This window comes from Hypanus sabinus, chromosome 1 (assembly GCF_030144855.1).
Source record: "Hypanus sabinus isolate sHypSab1 chromosome 1, sHypSab1.hap1, whole genome shotgun sequence".
Lineage (NCBI taxonomy): Eukaryota > Metazoa > Chordata > Chondrichthyes > Myliobatiformes > Dasyatidae > Hypanus > Hypanus sabinus.
The window spans coordinates 43,500,110-43,515,641 of NC_082706.1; the positions used below are offsets into that span (position 1 = coordinate 43,500,110).

The 15,532-nt window shown below is 47.0% G+C and overlaps 1 protein-coding gene across 1 annotated transcript in view; it reads left to right on the forward strand.

The window, feature by feature from the left end:
• Positions 1-15,278, forward strand: part of lin37 (lin-37 DREAM MuvB core complex component) — a 31,726-nt gene extending 16,448 nt beyond the window's left edge. Inside the window, exons 2-10 of the mRNA XM_059968458.1 lie at positions 6,479-6,585; positions 7,222-7,297; positions 9,441-9,494; positions 11,353-11,382; positions 12,225-12,310; positions 12,523-12,689; positions 13,593-13,736; positions 14,176-14,249; positions 14,522-15,278. Of these exons, the coding sequence (XP_059824441.1) occupies positions 6,531-6,585; positions 7,222-7,297; positions 9,441-9,494; positions 11,353-11,382; positions 12,225-12,310; positions 12,523-12,689; positions 13,593-13,736; positions 14,176-14,249; positions 14,522-14,603 (768 nt within the window). The 5' untranslated portion in view covers positions 6,479-6,530 and the 3' untranslated portion in view covers positions 14,604-15,278. The remainder of the gene's footprint in view (positions 1-6,478; positions 6,586-7,221; positions 7,298-9,440; positions 9,495-11,352; positions 11,383-12,224; positions 12,311-12,522; positions 12,690-13,592; positions 13,737-14,175; positions 14,250-14,521) is intronic.
• The last annotated feature ends 254 nt before the right edge of the window (positions 15,279-15,532 follow it).

A 15,532-nucleotide genomic window follows, 5' to 3' on the forward strand; every position in this document is an offset into this window, starting at 1 on the left:
CCCAGATATTTCTTGGGAGCTGCTTTTACCAACACATGTATATCTCTGGGGTGCGTCTGGTGAATTTCCTCAAGCCTGCAACAGAATTCTGTGTTCTACAGATTACTAAATGAAGGCAGCTCCAACAAAATGCTCGGCTTCTCCCTGGGAGTGGAAGGCATATGGATGGTCATAATTAGGGTCATGGGCTGGTTTGGGTCACCATGGTTTGTCATTGCCTGACCTCAATAGATGCCATCCCAACTGAAAAATCTGGGTATAACCTCTACCTCAAATATCTCCACACTAATTCTCACGATATGCAAAATATAAATGACAGATAAAAATTAAATAGTACAGACTTAAAGCACAGAGTATGTACTCTACAATCTGCTAGTATGTGTGTCTGAACTAATAATGCCTGTTGTATTCCTTTGCATTTCAAACTGTTACACCAAGGTTAAAAACTCATTCTAAAAACACACTTGCAAACAAGTCTGCTACTGTAAAGTTTACTGAACTTCATACAGTCGACCCTCCTTATCCGCGGTTTCCGCATGCGTGGATTCAACCAACCGCGGATCAGGAAAACCCGGAAGTTCTCTCTCCAGCACTCGTTGTTTGAGCATGTACAGACTTTTTTTCCTTATCATTATTCCTTAAACAATAAAGTATAATGACTATTTACATAGCATTTACATTATATTAGGTATTATAAGTAATCTAGAGATGATTTAAAGTATCCAGGAGGACATGCATTGGTTACCACAGATCAGGAATCAAAAAAAACTGAAGTTCTCTAAGTCAGAACAAGTACATCCGGTATTATTTAGCATCAGTCAAACGTTTGTCTTAGTATATAGTATATATTTTACCTTTCTATGCATATAAAACACTTGAGAAACATATGTATTTCAATAATTAAACCACTGCGTTACTCAGTAATAATTGTAGCTTTCATCGGGGCAGGGCCTTCACATGCTCCATTAATCTCACTTTATCCTTTAAAATTGTTCCAATCCTTGACCGACTGTAGCCTAACATTTTTCCAATGACCAATGGCAATCTTTCCGATTGCTTTATTATTTCCACGTTATTTTCGATTGTGATCGTTTTCCAGAACCAAAACACTGCAGGCGGTGGGCCCCAAGCTCCGCTGGGTCCTAGAGTCCACCACACCAAGACAGGTTAAATCAGGTCCGGAGATCCGCCGGGTCCTAATGTCCTCCAACTTGAGCATCCAATTTTTTTGGTATCCGTGGGGGGTCCCAAAACCAATCCTCTGCGGATAAGGAGGGCTGACTGTACACACACCCCACTAGCGTCCTGAACGGTCAGTAACCATCCTTCGCAACTAGTGGCCCTGTCTTGCCAAGCTACCCAAAAATGTCTGATCTCTTACATGTGGTATGGTAGCGTAGGAGTCTGTATGTTCTCCCCGTGACTCTGTGAGTTGCCTTCAGGTGCTCCGGGGTGGGTGTGTGTTGATTCTGAAGACTAAAAGGGTTCTTCAACACAATAAGGTCCCTTTGTGATCCCATGGTTATTGACCTGAACAGATCTAAGCATGGGTACTAATCTTAAAAATGCTCACCCACTGAGATTGCGGAGATCATTGGTCACAAATATATCCCATCAAGCCCCCAAATATTGCGACTGTGATCGGTCAGCGGAGAAATCCTGAAACTGGTGATATAGAAGTTTTCATTCAGCACAACAAGCAACCGTCATTGGAGCCACTCTCAGCAGAAACTCCCTGACCCAACATTAGATCAAATGCTAAATATAAAAGGTAACAGCGAATAATTTCTACAGTTACAATGCATTCATAATGCTTCCTTTGAGTTACATATAATTTTCAAAGACCAAGATCTTCACACCAACTCTCCAGACACCCTGGATTGGATGTTAATCACTAATGTCTCTAAGCTGCATTCATGCTTATGCAGACATCTCAGGTCAATGGGGTGTTTCCGTACTTGTAATCAACCCTAATTGGCAGTTCCAATATGAAAGTCCTTCTGATCAGCATTTAAAATTTAATCTACAATCAACATTTGAAAGACTGGTTGCTGTTGAAATTAATATTAGCTATATTCCATAACTCCAGAATTCGCTCTTAACAGGGAGGGTTGTACCTGTCAGTTCTGGATAAAATTCCCACTGATTGAAAGTTAGCGAATATAACCACACTAATTAAGTGTAACCCTCTCACTGGCTCATATACAAATCTGACTCGTTCGCTAACTCCGCTAACAGCCACATGACTCAATGGTAAGAAGGCCACTTTTCATAAGCAATATATGTTTAGGGTTGGTGTAATTTGGGGTTCAACCAAATGGGCAAGTTGGGATGTTCCAATTAAGGAACATTGATTGTAGTGAATGCTGTGTAAATACTGCTGCATGCAAAGTTATTGTTCACCAGAATGTTAACAGATTGTACATCAGCATAAAATTACAAAGGAAATATAATTACCAAATTTTCAACTTTAATAGTTACAGAAAAAGAAAAGAAAAATAGTGACCTATTACAGTTAAACCAGCCCAATGTGCATGTTAATGTTAGAGCTCATTTCTGGAGTAGTCGGATGTATTGCTTTACTCACATGCTGAACCCATATTCTGCATGAAGGACACCAGCCACAGCTACAACTGTGTCTGGTGATGGTCTGTGTCAAGATGGTTCTCTTGAAGACCATCTTAAACAAACTGGTTCTCTCAGGGGTATTGGCCCTTCCTTTTTGGCGCCATTTATCTGCATGAAGCACTTCTTACAACGGGGTCTCTCCTTCGACCAGCATTCTGCGGCATGTTCCCTTGTGTCCCATTCAGCAGCACCTGCCAAACAACTGTAAACCAGACTACAGTCCTTCAAAAGTCTGATCCTGCCCATCTCTCTCGAATCTTCCACTGGGCAGAAAGTTGCAATTGGTTGACACATCATTACTCCTTATGCCTTCTTATCTTTAGCCAAAGCCAAAACACTATCACTAAAATTACACACTGCTTTTGCAGAAAACTGCTAAAGTAAGAATACCTCCCAGCATAGCAGTAGAAATCTTAACCAGGGCATTGCATGTGAGAAGGAGAGAGAGTAAAATACAACTGGCCAGTTAGCCACAGTTCAACACTCTGGATCATTCTAAGTGAGAATTCAGTAAAAACTCCCACAATGTGTGTGGTATCAGAACTGTGGTGTGAACTCCCTGACCTTCCTATTATTATTGGTGACAGTAAGATCAGATATAATTGGAGTCAGTTCACAATGTGTAGTTTTGGTCACCTACCTACAGAAAAGATACTAACAAGGTTCAGAGTGCAGAGAAAATTTTCAGTCATGTTGCCAGGTCTGGAGGACCTGAATCATGAGGAAAGACTGAATAAGTTAGGATTATATTCTTTAGGATGTAGAAGATTGAGAGAAGATTTGATAGAGGTGTACAAAATTATGAGGGGTATGCAGGCTTTTTCCACTGAGTTTAGGTGGGACTACAACCACACAACGGCTGGTGGCATAGTGGCATCAGCGCTGGACTTCGGGGTGAGAAGTTCCTGCCGGCTCCCTTGCACGCTCTCCATCTATGCTTGCTAGCAACTTGACCTCGTAAAAAAAAACCTGGAGAGGAATGGACTCCGCCAGAGGCCCCTTAACTCCACCAGGAGTTAAGGGCGCTCGCACGTGCACAAGCACAAATGCGTGACGGGTTAAGGGTGAAAGGTAAGAAGTTTAAGGGGGACATGAGGGTTCTGAGAGTTCCCAGCACAAGTGGTGCACGCAAGCTCAATTTCAACATTTAAGAGAAGTTTGAAATGGTAGGGGTATGGAGAGCTGTGGTCCTGGTGCAGGTCGATGGGAGTAGGCAGTTGGCATGGACTGAAGGGGCCCTGTTTCTGTGTTGTATCTCTCTATGATTTGGATGCTCAGCTATGGTCCGATGGAGGAATTTATTTACTTACGTTTAGAACGAGGTGATCATATTTGAGTTACAGTATATAACACAGAAACAGGCCCAACTCATTCCGACCGAGGTGCCAATCCCATTTGCCCGCATTTGGCCTGTATCATTCTAAACTTTTCCTATTTGTGCACTGGTCCAAATGTTTTTTTAAATGTTGTAACTATACATTCCTCTCACTTCCTTTGGCAGCTTGTACCATATACCCAACACCCTCTGGGTGGAAAACATTGATCTTAAACCTTTTCCTCTGATTTTAAACCTGTGGCCTCTAGCTTCAAACTCTACTTCCCTGGGAAAGAGTCTGGGATGTTCCATCTTATGAATGGAATCTTATAAACCTCTCTATGCCATCCAGATGCGGGAAAGCAGTCCCAGCTTTTCCACCCTCATGACTGAAGCCCTCTACTCCCTTGTGAATCTTTCCTCACCCTCTCCAGCTTAATAACGTCCATCCTATAGGTGAATGACCAGAACTGTGCACAGTACAGTCGGCCCTCCCTATCTGCGGGGGATTGGTTCCGGGAACCCCCGCGGATACCAAAAATTGCAGATGTTCAAGTCCCTTATTTAACCTGGCTCAGTGCGGTGGTCTTTAGGACCCAGTGGAACCCTGGATTTTATTTAACCTGTCTCAGAGCGGTGGACATTAGGATCTGGCGCAGCTCTGAATCTGCAATATTTCTGTTCACGAAAATGATCATTTCTGGAAAACAATCATGATTGAAAATAAGGTGGAAGTAATAAAGTGATCAGAAAGAGGTGAAACGCCATGGGTCATTGGAAAAGCATTAGGCTGCAGTCGGTCAACGATCGGAACAATTTTAATGGAGCATGTGAAAGGCCCTGCCCCGATGAAAGCTACAATTATTACTAAGCAACACAATGGTTTAATTATTGAAATACGTATGTTTCTTAAGTTTTATTTGCATAGAAAGGAAAAATATATACTATATACTAAGAAAAACGTTTTACTAACTGACGCTAAATAATACCGGATGTACCTGTTCCGACTTCAAATCCGACTTAAAGACGGACTCAGGAACAGAACTTTTATACTTTTAAATAATCTCTAGATTACTTATAATACCTAATACAATGTAAATAGTTGTTATACTGTATTGTTTAGAGAATAATGACAAGAAAGAATAGTCTGTACATGCTCAAACAACGAATGCGGGAGAAAGAACTTCCGGGTTTTCCTGATCCGCGGTTGATTGAATCCACGCATGCGGAAACCGCAGATAAGGAGGGCCGACTGTACTCCTAGTGCAGTCTCTCCGATGTCTTGCACAGCTCTAACATTTCGCCCCGACTGATGAAGGTCAGTGTGCTACAGCCTCTTTCACCACCCTGTCTACCTGAGTTGTTCTATTTCCCAGGAATCTTGCGTTTCAAGTAGACAAACTGACTTGATGGCAAGTCAGTTCAAGACTGGGCTCTTTGGGTTGCCCTGTGTGAGACGCACAAAGTTCATAGTCCAAACTTATTATCAAAGTATGTATACCATATACAGTAAAACCTGGAGATTCATTTTCTTGTATCCTAAACAAAGAAACAATAGAATTCACTAAAAACACATGCGACTGCCACATATACAGTTTGCAAAAGAGGACAAATTGCGCAAAAGGTTTAGTTTGCCAAATCCCCCAGCAAGTCACAAGAGCACCAGATCACTTAGTCATTTCTAAAGTACATCTTTAAAAAGGAAATTATACAAAGAACATGTACCACCCTGGGAAAGGTTTCACTGTTAACGTAATGGTCTTCCTGTAGAAGGAGTGTTTGGGTTATGGTTAGAGATAACGGGTGCTTTGGAATGTGAGCTGGGTCTTTTGTTCGGCGAGAGATGAAGCTGGAGATAACCGGTCATAGGATATGACCCGGTGGGGGAGCGTGATCCAATGGAGTCCGGCACCAAGATCGACGGAAGATCAGTGAATTGAGCTCCAACTGGTGCATATTTGACTGTTTAATTATAATGGGCCTTTTTTGTTTTTTTCTTTACTAACCCTTTAGTTGAGTTAAGATTCATAAATATAATTCCTTTAATGATATGCATTGTGCTGTCTGTTGTTTCTCGGCACTGAGTTGTAACAGGGAGGCAGATTACACAGCATCCACACAAACCGGGGTTTGGGGTGGGAGAGCCCTCTCATGGGCTTGGTGCGACTGGAGTGTGTATTCCCAAGGAAACCAGTGGGGTTTCGCTGGTCCATTGAATCCACACTGACAAGAAACATTTGTTTATGCTAATCCTTCACTCAGTTACTTCCCTAAATTGCCCAAGAATTCACCTCTCTGGACAAATACTGGAATCATCAGTGTACAGCAGGACCTAACCTTGGGTTCAGATTTGTGACCAGCATGAACTTGTTGGGTGGAAGGGCCGGTGTCTGTGCTATAACAATTCTGGTTGACCGTTTCCACGTTGTGAGTCCCCGGTGGGATTCCGTGACTGCCCCAAGTCGAACCCTCACAGGATGGTCAGTTGAATCTCAGACTTGCCTCTTTTTGTGCCTTCCCCACCCACTGTGTTAGGCCTCCGAGTTCCTTGTGTGGCCTGAGAGCTCCCCCTGCTGTGAACAGGTAGATGAGACCTCAGAGCGCCACCATGCTAACGGTGAAGGTGAAGACGGAGAAATCAGGTGAGGTGCTCGCATGAGCAAGCTGGTGTACCCTACCACCACATAGCCATCTTCTGTCCTTTATGGTACTCCTTCCCCACCGCCAAGCCTCGTAACCCTACCTCTCCCGGAAAACATCTGAATTCACTCTCCCCCCACCACGTCTGTGTTACGCCCTCTCTCCCCAAAAACCATCCTAAAGGGTTAACGAGATCACCTAATGGCTCACCTACCCCCCCCCTCCCCATTTTGGCCCTGAGGTCAGGTAACTTACATTCTGTATTCCTGATCTCTTTCTCTCCCTCTCCCTCCCTCCCTCCCTCCCTCCCTCCTTCTGCTTCCCCCATCTTGTCTGTTTTCCAATATCTCATCTCCCATTTATGTTCCCCCTCCCCTTTCTGGTTCCATGCACCCACAGTCCCCACACCTTGCACCAGATCTCCTCCCCAGTCTTGTTTTACCTGCCCTTCCCTCCCCCAATGTTGCCCGCCCTTATCAGAGTCCAGAACTGGTACCCTTTTGTGTTTCTGCTCGTACCCCTGCAACCCCCTCTGGAATATGGCAAGCTCGAGTCTCCCCCTTCAGCAGTAGTGAATGATCTTTGCCAGTCTTCTGCAAACCCCCGGTTCATTCGTTGCTTGCCCCCATCTCTTGCAGATCTAGAAGCCTCCACCGCTCGCAATCGACTAGAAGCTGTTCTGCAGTGCTTGGTTGAAAAGAGTGACGTGGAGAGGTGAGTGGATTCATGAGACCTCTTGCAACCTCAAACTGTGAAGGAAAGGCACCATCTTGCATCGAAGCAGGTTGACCTGTTGAGTGCAAAGAGCAGAATTCAAAGTACATATACGTCATCATATGCAACTCTGATATTCATTTTCATGCGGGCGTATTCAATAAATTCATAATAGAATAATAATCATAATAGAATTAATGAAAGACAGCACCAATTTGAGTGGTCCACAGTGTGCAAAAGACAACAAACTGTGTACAAATACAAAACAAAATAAATAATAATTATAAATAACTAAGTAATAAATACCGAGAACATGAGGTGAAGAGTCCCTGAAAGTGACTCCATAGGCTGTGGAATAATTTCAGTGATGGAGCAAGTGAAGCTGAGTGATGTTACCCAGGTTCAACAGTCTGGTTGTTGAGAGATAATAACTGTTCCTGAACCTGGTGGTGTGAGGAGTCCTGTGGCACCTGTACCTTTTCCTAATGGCAACAGTGAGAAGAGAGCACAACCTGGGTGTTGGGGGTTCCTGACAATGGACGCTGCCTTCCTGAGATGCTTCATGTAGATGTGCTCAGTGGTGGGGAGGGCTTTACCTGTGATGCACTGCTCCGTATCCACTACTTTTTGTAGGATTTTCCATCTGAGGGCGTTGGTGATGCAACCAGTCAATATGCTCTCCACTACACATCTGTAGAAGTTTGACAAAGGTTTAGTTGTCTTGCCAAGTCTTCGCAAACTCCTAAGGAAGTAGAGGTGGGGCCGTGCCCTCTTGATAATTGCACTTGCATGCTGGGCCCAGCACAGATCCTCCGATAATAACAATACCGAGGGATTTAAAGTTGCTGACCCTCTCCACTTCTGATCCTCTGATGAGGACTGGCTCATGGCCCTCTGGTTTCCTCCTCCTGAAGTCAATAATCAGCTCCTTTGTCATGGTGACATTGAGTGAGAGGTTGTGGGACAGATTTTCAGTGTCCCTCCTATATGCTGATTCAGCAACAACCTTGATTCAGTCTACAATGTGGTGTCGTCAGTAAACTTTAACATGGCATTCGAGCTGTGCTTAGTGATGGGTGTAGAGCAGGGGTAAGCTCACCACTGCTGACTTGTGGAGGAGATGATGTTGCCAATGTGAACTGACTGGTCGGCTCCAACTGGCTGCAGCAATCAGAGTCAGCTTCATTATTAATGACATACATTGTCAAATTTGTTGTTCTGTGGCAGCAGTACACGCAAGGCATAAAAAAAGGATAATGAAAGATAAACAGCACAAAAGAGGAATAGTGGGGTAGTGTTCATGGGTACTAGCACCACTTAGAAATCTGATGGTAGAGAGGAAGAAATTGTTCCTAAAATGTTGAGTGTGGGTCTCTTCAGGCTTCTGTGCTTCCTCCCTGATGTAGATAGTGAGGAAAGGGTGTGTCCTGGGAGCTGAGGGTGATGGATACTGCCTCATGAGGATGGCCTCAATGGTGCGGAGGGTTGTACCCTTTACATTCCTCTGCAGCCCTTTTCTGATCCTCGGAGCCTCCATACCAGGTGGTTACAGAACCAGTCGGAATACTCTCCATGGTACAGAACATCTGGATAAACTCATTAGTCTTTGGTGACATACCAGATCTCCTCAAGCTCCTAATGAAATATACCTGCTGTGACTGCATCAATACAACATTGGGCTCAGGATAGATCCTCTGAGCTGCTGAAGCCCAGGAATGCGAAGCTGCTCACCCTTTTCACGGCTGACCCCGCAATGAGGACCTTTCCTGAAGTCCATAAGATTGTAATAACACTCTACAAGCTGATCTATTCCCTCACATCACGATGAGATTGTCTTTCTCCTCTGTTTGTCTGTTTTCCTCTGACATTCAGTGTGTGTGGGATTCGTCCCCAGTGAGGGTCATGTGTGTAAACTATTGAGCAAATCTTAAGTTTTGTATACCTTCTACATTCTTTGACAATAAATAGAACTTGAATCTTGAATTTTATTTTGTAACTTATACTAATTGTGTGTCTTTGATGTAAATGATGTGCAGAACTGATAATCAGCTGATTGAGTTTTCCAGTCGGTGGGGCTACAGTCAGTTCCTTGCTCCTTGCTTGACTCACAACGTCTCTGTCTCTTTCTCTCTGACTGTTCCAGGGACCAGACTGAAGACGAAGCTGCAAAGCCAGCGCTGTCGGACCTACAGAGCAAGTGAGTGCGCCACGCATTCTGTCGGCATCCGCCGATATCCAGTTTGCAGCGGGTGTTTGGGTTCAGCTTCTGTTGTTGTACAATGCTAAACCCTTAGAATGGAGGGGGTTAGGCTTCTGTTCCTCTAAAGGTTCAGAGAGCTGAACCCTGAGAGGGATGAACGAGGCGAGCAAGAAAGAAAAACAATCTGCTGGAGATGGTACGGAGGGGTATGGTGCAGGAGCAGGTTGTTGGGACTAGGCAATTTAAATGGTTTGTCATGGACTAGATGGGCCGAAGGGCCTGTTTCTGTGCAGTGTCGTTTTTTATAACTCTACCACTCTGTACGGCAATGCTATGAAGGGTCCTGATGCAGGGTTTTGAGCTGGAATGAGAACAAATCCTTTCCTCCCACAGTTGCTGCTCTACCCATCCTCCAACAGATGTTCTTTCTCTTTCACTCGCCTTGTCTCAGATCCCTGTCAGAACCTTTAGAGGAATGGAAGTATAACTCCTCCCAAGTCCAAAGCTCCCTGAAGGTGGCCACACAGGTTGTTAGGTTTGTAAAGAAGGCATACGGCACACTTGCCTTTATTAGTTGAAGCACTAAGTTCACAAGCCAGCAAGTTGCATTGCAGCTTTATAAACTCTGGTTAGGCCGCATCTGGAGTATTGCATTTGGTTCTGGTTATCTCATTAAACGGAGGTTCACCATGATGCTGCCAGCACTAGAGGGCATGAGTTATAAGTGGTTGGACAAATTTGGGTTTATTTATTTATTTATCAAAGTACAGCACGGAATGGGCCCTTCAAGACCGATCACAGGACAACTTACAATGACCTATTGAGCTACCAACCAGTATGTGTTTGGACTGTTTTCTTGGGAGCAGTGGAGGTGGGGGGAGACCCATAGGTTTCTAAGAGGCGTAGATATGTGGTATCTTCCCCCCACCCCCGGGTTGAAATGCCTAATTTCAGAGGATACGCAGTTAATGTGAGTTGTGGCAGGTTTTTTCTTATACAGAAAGTGGTGGGTGCCTGGAATGTGATGGAAACAGACAGATAGAGGCATTTCAGAGGCTGTTAGATGGATGGAAATGGACACTCCATAGGCAGAAGGGACTGGTTTGATTACCAATTCAGTTGAATTGGCACAACACTGTGGACTGAAGGGCCTGTTCCTGTTCAATCGTGACTCTGGAGTGAGAGTGAGAGACCAGTCAACCAGCATCTTTCCATTTCTCATCTGTGTTTTATCACTTCGGCTTCATTTCACGTGCTACACACAGGAGACAGGAATGCAGCGGTTCAGCATAGGAACATGCCCTTCAGCCCACAATGCCAGACTAAACTAATCCCCTCTGCTTGCACGGGTTCCATATTCCTGATGCAGGTGATGGATCTAAAACCTCAGCCACCCATGACCCCTACCCACAGGTGCTGCTCGACCCTGCTGAGCTCCTCCAGATTCCAGTGTTTGCCGTCTCCTGTGTCTCTGTAGATGATCTTCAGAGTGCTTGACTAGGTAGTGGTCAGCACGGGCATAATGGGCCAAAGGGCCTGTTTCTGTGCTGTCCTCATCTCTGTTCTGTGAAATCCTGCCTTGGGACCGAGAGGGGAGATGGCCAGTACCAAGAGTGGGAGAGAGGAATGGTGTGTCGAGTGAAAAGGGGATTGTGGGGGGGGAGAGAAGATGGACCGAAGGATTGAGAGAGAATAGATGCTGGTGTAGCAAGAGGGAGAGGAGCCAGGGGAGAAGGGGATGGAGAGGCAGGGGGAGGCTGGAACCAACCAGCGTTGCCCCAGCTGAAGGCTGCCCTTCCTTTACCAGCAGGAATGAATAAGCACACTGACCCATTTCCTTTTTGTTCTGTTGCAGGGACTGCTCTCCGCCGACAGCAGGAAAACGGTAAGGAGGAGGGTCAGGGAAGCGTAGGTGGGAACCAAGATTTTATCAGACCATATTTGGAGTATTGCGAGCAGTTTTTGTCCCTTTTTCTAAGTCCGCATGTGCTGGCATTGGAGAAGTTCATGAGAATGATTCTGAGAATGAAAGGCTTAATGTATGAGGAACATTTGATGATTCTGGGTCTGTACTCGCCAGAGTTTAGAAGAATAAGAGGGAAAATCTCAATGACATCTATCGAATATTGCAAAACCGAGCTAGAGTGGATATGGAATAATGTTTCCTATAGTGGGTGATTATGGACCGGAGAGCACAGCCTCAGAATAGAGGAATGTCCATTTAGAACAGAAGTTACTTTAGCCAGAGAGTGGTGAATCTGTAGCATTCATTGTCACAGGTGGTTGTATTGTATCTGTGTGTGTGTGTGTGTGTGAGAGTGCGTGTGTGCGCACACACACATGATATATTTAAAGTGGATGTTGATAGCTCTTGATTAATCAGGATGTCAAAGGATATGGGGAGAAGGGGGAGATGTGGTTGAGAGGGTAAGTGAGTCAGCCATCATGGAATGGCAGAGCAGACGAAATATGTCTAATTGTCTAAGAGAGGGAATGGGAAATGTGGGAGGGTGGCAATTCCCTACCCAACTGCCCTCCCACCCAACTCTCTCCTTTCTCCTACTTCCCTCCTCTCCTTCCTCATTCCATCTTTTCCCCCAACTCTCTTGTCCCATCCCCCTCCTCCCCAACCTTCTCCCACTCCTTTCAACCTCGCTCCCTTCGCACAGCTCCCCTCCCTGGTGCTGCCACCCCTCTCTGCCTCACTGCCTGCCCTTTCTCCGCCAGATCATCCACGCGCTTCCCCCACCAGAGGAGAAAGAGGAGGAAGGAGATGGACGATGGCGGCTGTGAGGGAGCCCTGCAGAGACCCAGTGAGCAATAACCTATCCAGACAGAGGGACTGGGGGGAGATGGCAGGTGGAGGAGATGGGGATGGGGCAGAATGAGGGGAGATGGGGAGGGAGATGGAGAACAGTGTTGAAGGCGAGGAGGGCGGGACGAGGATGGGGCAGGGAAGTGGGCGAGAGAGGGAGACGGGTTGGAGAGAATGACCGGGATGAAGATGCCCTTTGCTGCCCCGCAGATGCCTACACCATGAAGCTGTTCGACCGCAGCGTGGACCTGGCGCAGTTCACCGAGGACACCCCCCTCTACCCTATCTGCAGGGCATGGATGAGGAATAACCCCAGCCACCGTGAGGGAGCTCGCAGCCCCAGCCCACAGCCACCCCCCACCCTGGAAGATGAGGAGGTGGGAGAGATGCCGGAGTCGGAAGGGGTGTGGAGGGTGTGAGGCAGGCTGGGTTCTGTGGAGGAAGGGGTGGTTGGGGTCAAAATTGAGGTTCTGAAATCAAGGAAGGGTCAAAGTTGATATTAAGGTTGGGGTGAAAATGAGTTTAGGAACAGGTTCGAGGGATACTGGTCAAAGGTGAAAATCATTAGTGAGGGAATAAAGTGAGATAATGGGGTTAGGGACGGATTGAGGGTGGGCCACTGATATCAAGGAGGTTCAGGGGTCAGAGATGAGGACCAGGTTCCGGAAGGGTCAAAGGTGAGAAGAGGGCGAGGGTAAAGGTAAGGTATGAGTGAGGTCAAAGATGAATCGGATTGGAGATGAGGTTACTGAGGTCGAGTAAGAATAGATTGATAGAGGGGGTTAAGAGTGAGTTACAGGAGTTGGGTAAAGGTGAGGTACTAGAGTTGGGGGTGAAAATAGTAAAGAAGGGGTCAAAGATGAAATACTGGGGTGAAAGGCCAGCAAAATCAGGGGTGGGGTTAAAGAAGCAACCATGCAGATGAGGTTAACAGAGGGGCTGAAAGTGAGATGCTGGGGTCAGTGAGAATAGGGTTGGGGAGAGGTTAAAGTTGAGAACATGTTTAAGGTGGGGGGGTAAAAGTGGTTACTGGGGTCAAGGGTGGGGCCAGGGTCAGGGAGTGTTCAGGAGTCATATTGGGATCATGGTTAAAATGGAGTTATGAAGTGGTGAAAAGTGTGATACTGAGCCAGGGCAGAGGTAGGGAGGGGTGAGATGCCGGGGGCAAGGCTGATATCGGGGGTGGGGAGATTAATGACAAGGGTCCAGCAGAGGGTGGGGCTGGGATCACACAAGCAGGTGTGGAGTGAGTACTGACCCAGTGACTTGTACACCCGCAGGTAGCTGAGCTGAATGGCAAGGGTCAGGACGTCTACAAAATGCCGTTGCCCACAGCCCGCTCAGCCAGTGCTGGCGGGAACACCCTGAGCCTCCGCATCCCCTCACCGCTTCCCTCCACCGAGAAACCGCTGGACATCAACATGGTAAATGTATCTGGCCACTGGCCATCTTCCTTCTCTCACTCTCTCACTCTCACTCTCTCTCTCACTCACACGGTGACGGGACGGGGTCTGTGTCTGTGATTTCCCACACGGTGACGGGACAGGATCTGCGTCCATGATTCCCACACATGATGAGAGGATGGGGTTTGTGTCTGTGATTCCCCACACGGTGACGGAACGGGGTCTGTGTCTGTGATCCCTCACACGGTGACGGGACGGGGTCTGTGTCTGTGATCCCTCACACGGTGACGGGACGGGGTCTGTGTCTGTGATTCCCCACAAGGTGACGGGACGGGGTCTGTGTCTGTGATATTTCCCCCCCACCGATGGTGACAGGACGGGGTCTGCACTTTCCCACTGTGGTGTTGAGCGTTATCTCTCCAGGCAGGTTATAACCCCATCCCCTTTTGCCTTAATACAGAGCCGTTTCTCTGCCCCGGGGGTGCCCACCCTCCTCTACAACCACATGGAACGTTGGAAGAAGATTCGCCAGAGGTAGGCAGATTTAGTGTGCCTTCCGACCTGGGGAGATATCCTCATCACTCTCCTTCTCTTAATCCCCATCTGCTCCAACCATCTCATCCGTTCATTCCCACAGTTCACACTCCCAATGGAAACCCTCCTCTTCCCATTTACTCCCACTGTCTGCAATACCAATAGGACCCTACCCCTTCCCATTAACTCCCACCGTAATGCCTGCCAGTGAGTATGAAGTTGAAGCTGCCATGGGTGTTACTGACCGCCTGCACTCTCTCTTCCTCCCACAGGTGGAAAGAGTCCTCACACAGGAACCAGCATCGTTATATGGACAGCATGAGGATACTGAAGGAGATGTTTGAACGGCAGTGAAGGGGGCAGCAAGATTACAGTCTGACAGCTCCCACTACTCCATTCTCCTGACCCCCCAGGATGAGGCAGGCTTTCACCAACTGGACCCTCCCTGGACTACCCCCCACCCCCTTCACATTCCTGCAGTGATCAAGGGAGGTCACATGAAAGTTCGGTTCCATGCCAATCTGACACCTCAGACCTGTCAACCCTCCACCATGAGTTCTCATTCCCCAGATGCAGCTCAGAAAGTGTGGGGGGTGGTGGGTGCGAGTGAAAATCAGCCAAGGTTCCTGCTCCCCTCCACTGCCTCAAAAAAGGATATGTGGGTGAGTGTATTAGCCTGCCGCTGTGAGTTGCCCCCTGGTTGTGTGCTTGAGGATGTCATCAATAGGGATGTGGGTTTCAGGGTGGATTGATGGTCAGCACGGTCTCTGTGCCTTATCTCTCCGACTGTCAAACCCCGACTCACTCTGACCCATAGGTTCGAGTGTGCAGTGATTCCAGTCCCCATCTCTCAGAATCTCCACGCCCCATTGTTCTCTCCCCTTCCCTCCCGGTGTGAGTGAGAGGGGAAGAGTGGTGCTCTTCGAGTCGCAGCTACTGCTTCGGGAACCTGCCTGTGTATAAAATCCAACACAGAATTGCTTGCTTTTTTGACGAGACTGCTAATAAAACATTGGCTCTGTAACTTTGCCTTCTGAGGTGAGGGACATCCTGAATTTAATTACTTAAGGCCATCATACCTACTGGGGCATAGACCTCTGACTGCAGTCCGGGCCAGTCTTTCAAATTGTCTCCAGGTGTAGCTTTCCTCTCCCAGGAATGAGGTCTTTGAAGCTTCTGTAGCAGTGGATTGTCGTGGGATGGAGTTGCCAGCCCCATGCCGAGCCCATCTCCTTTCACAGCTGGGCCTGGGACCACTCATGGCAGAGTTACTTAACCTACAG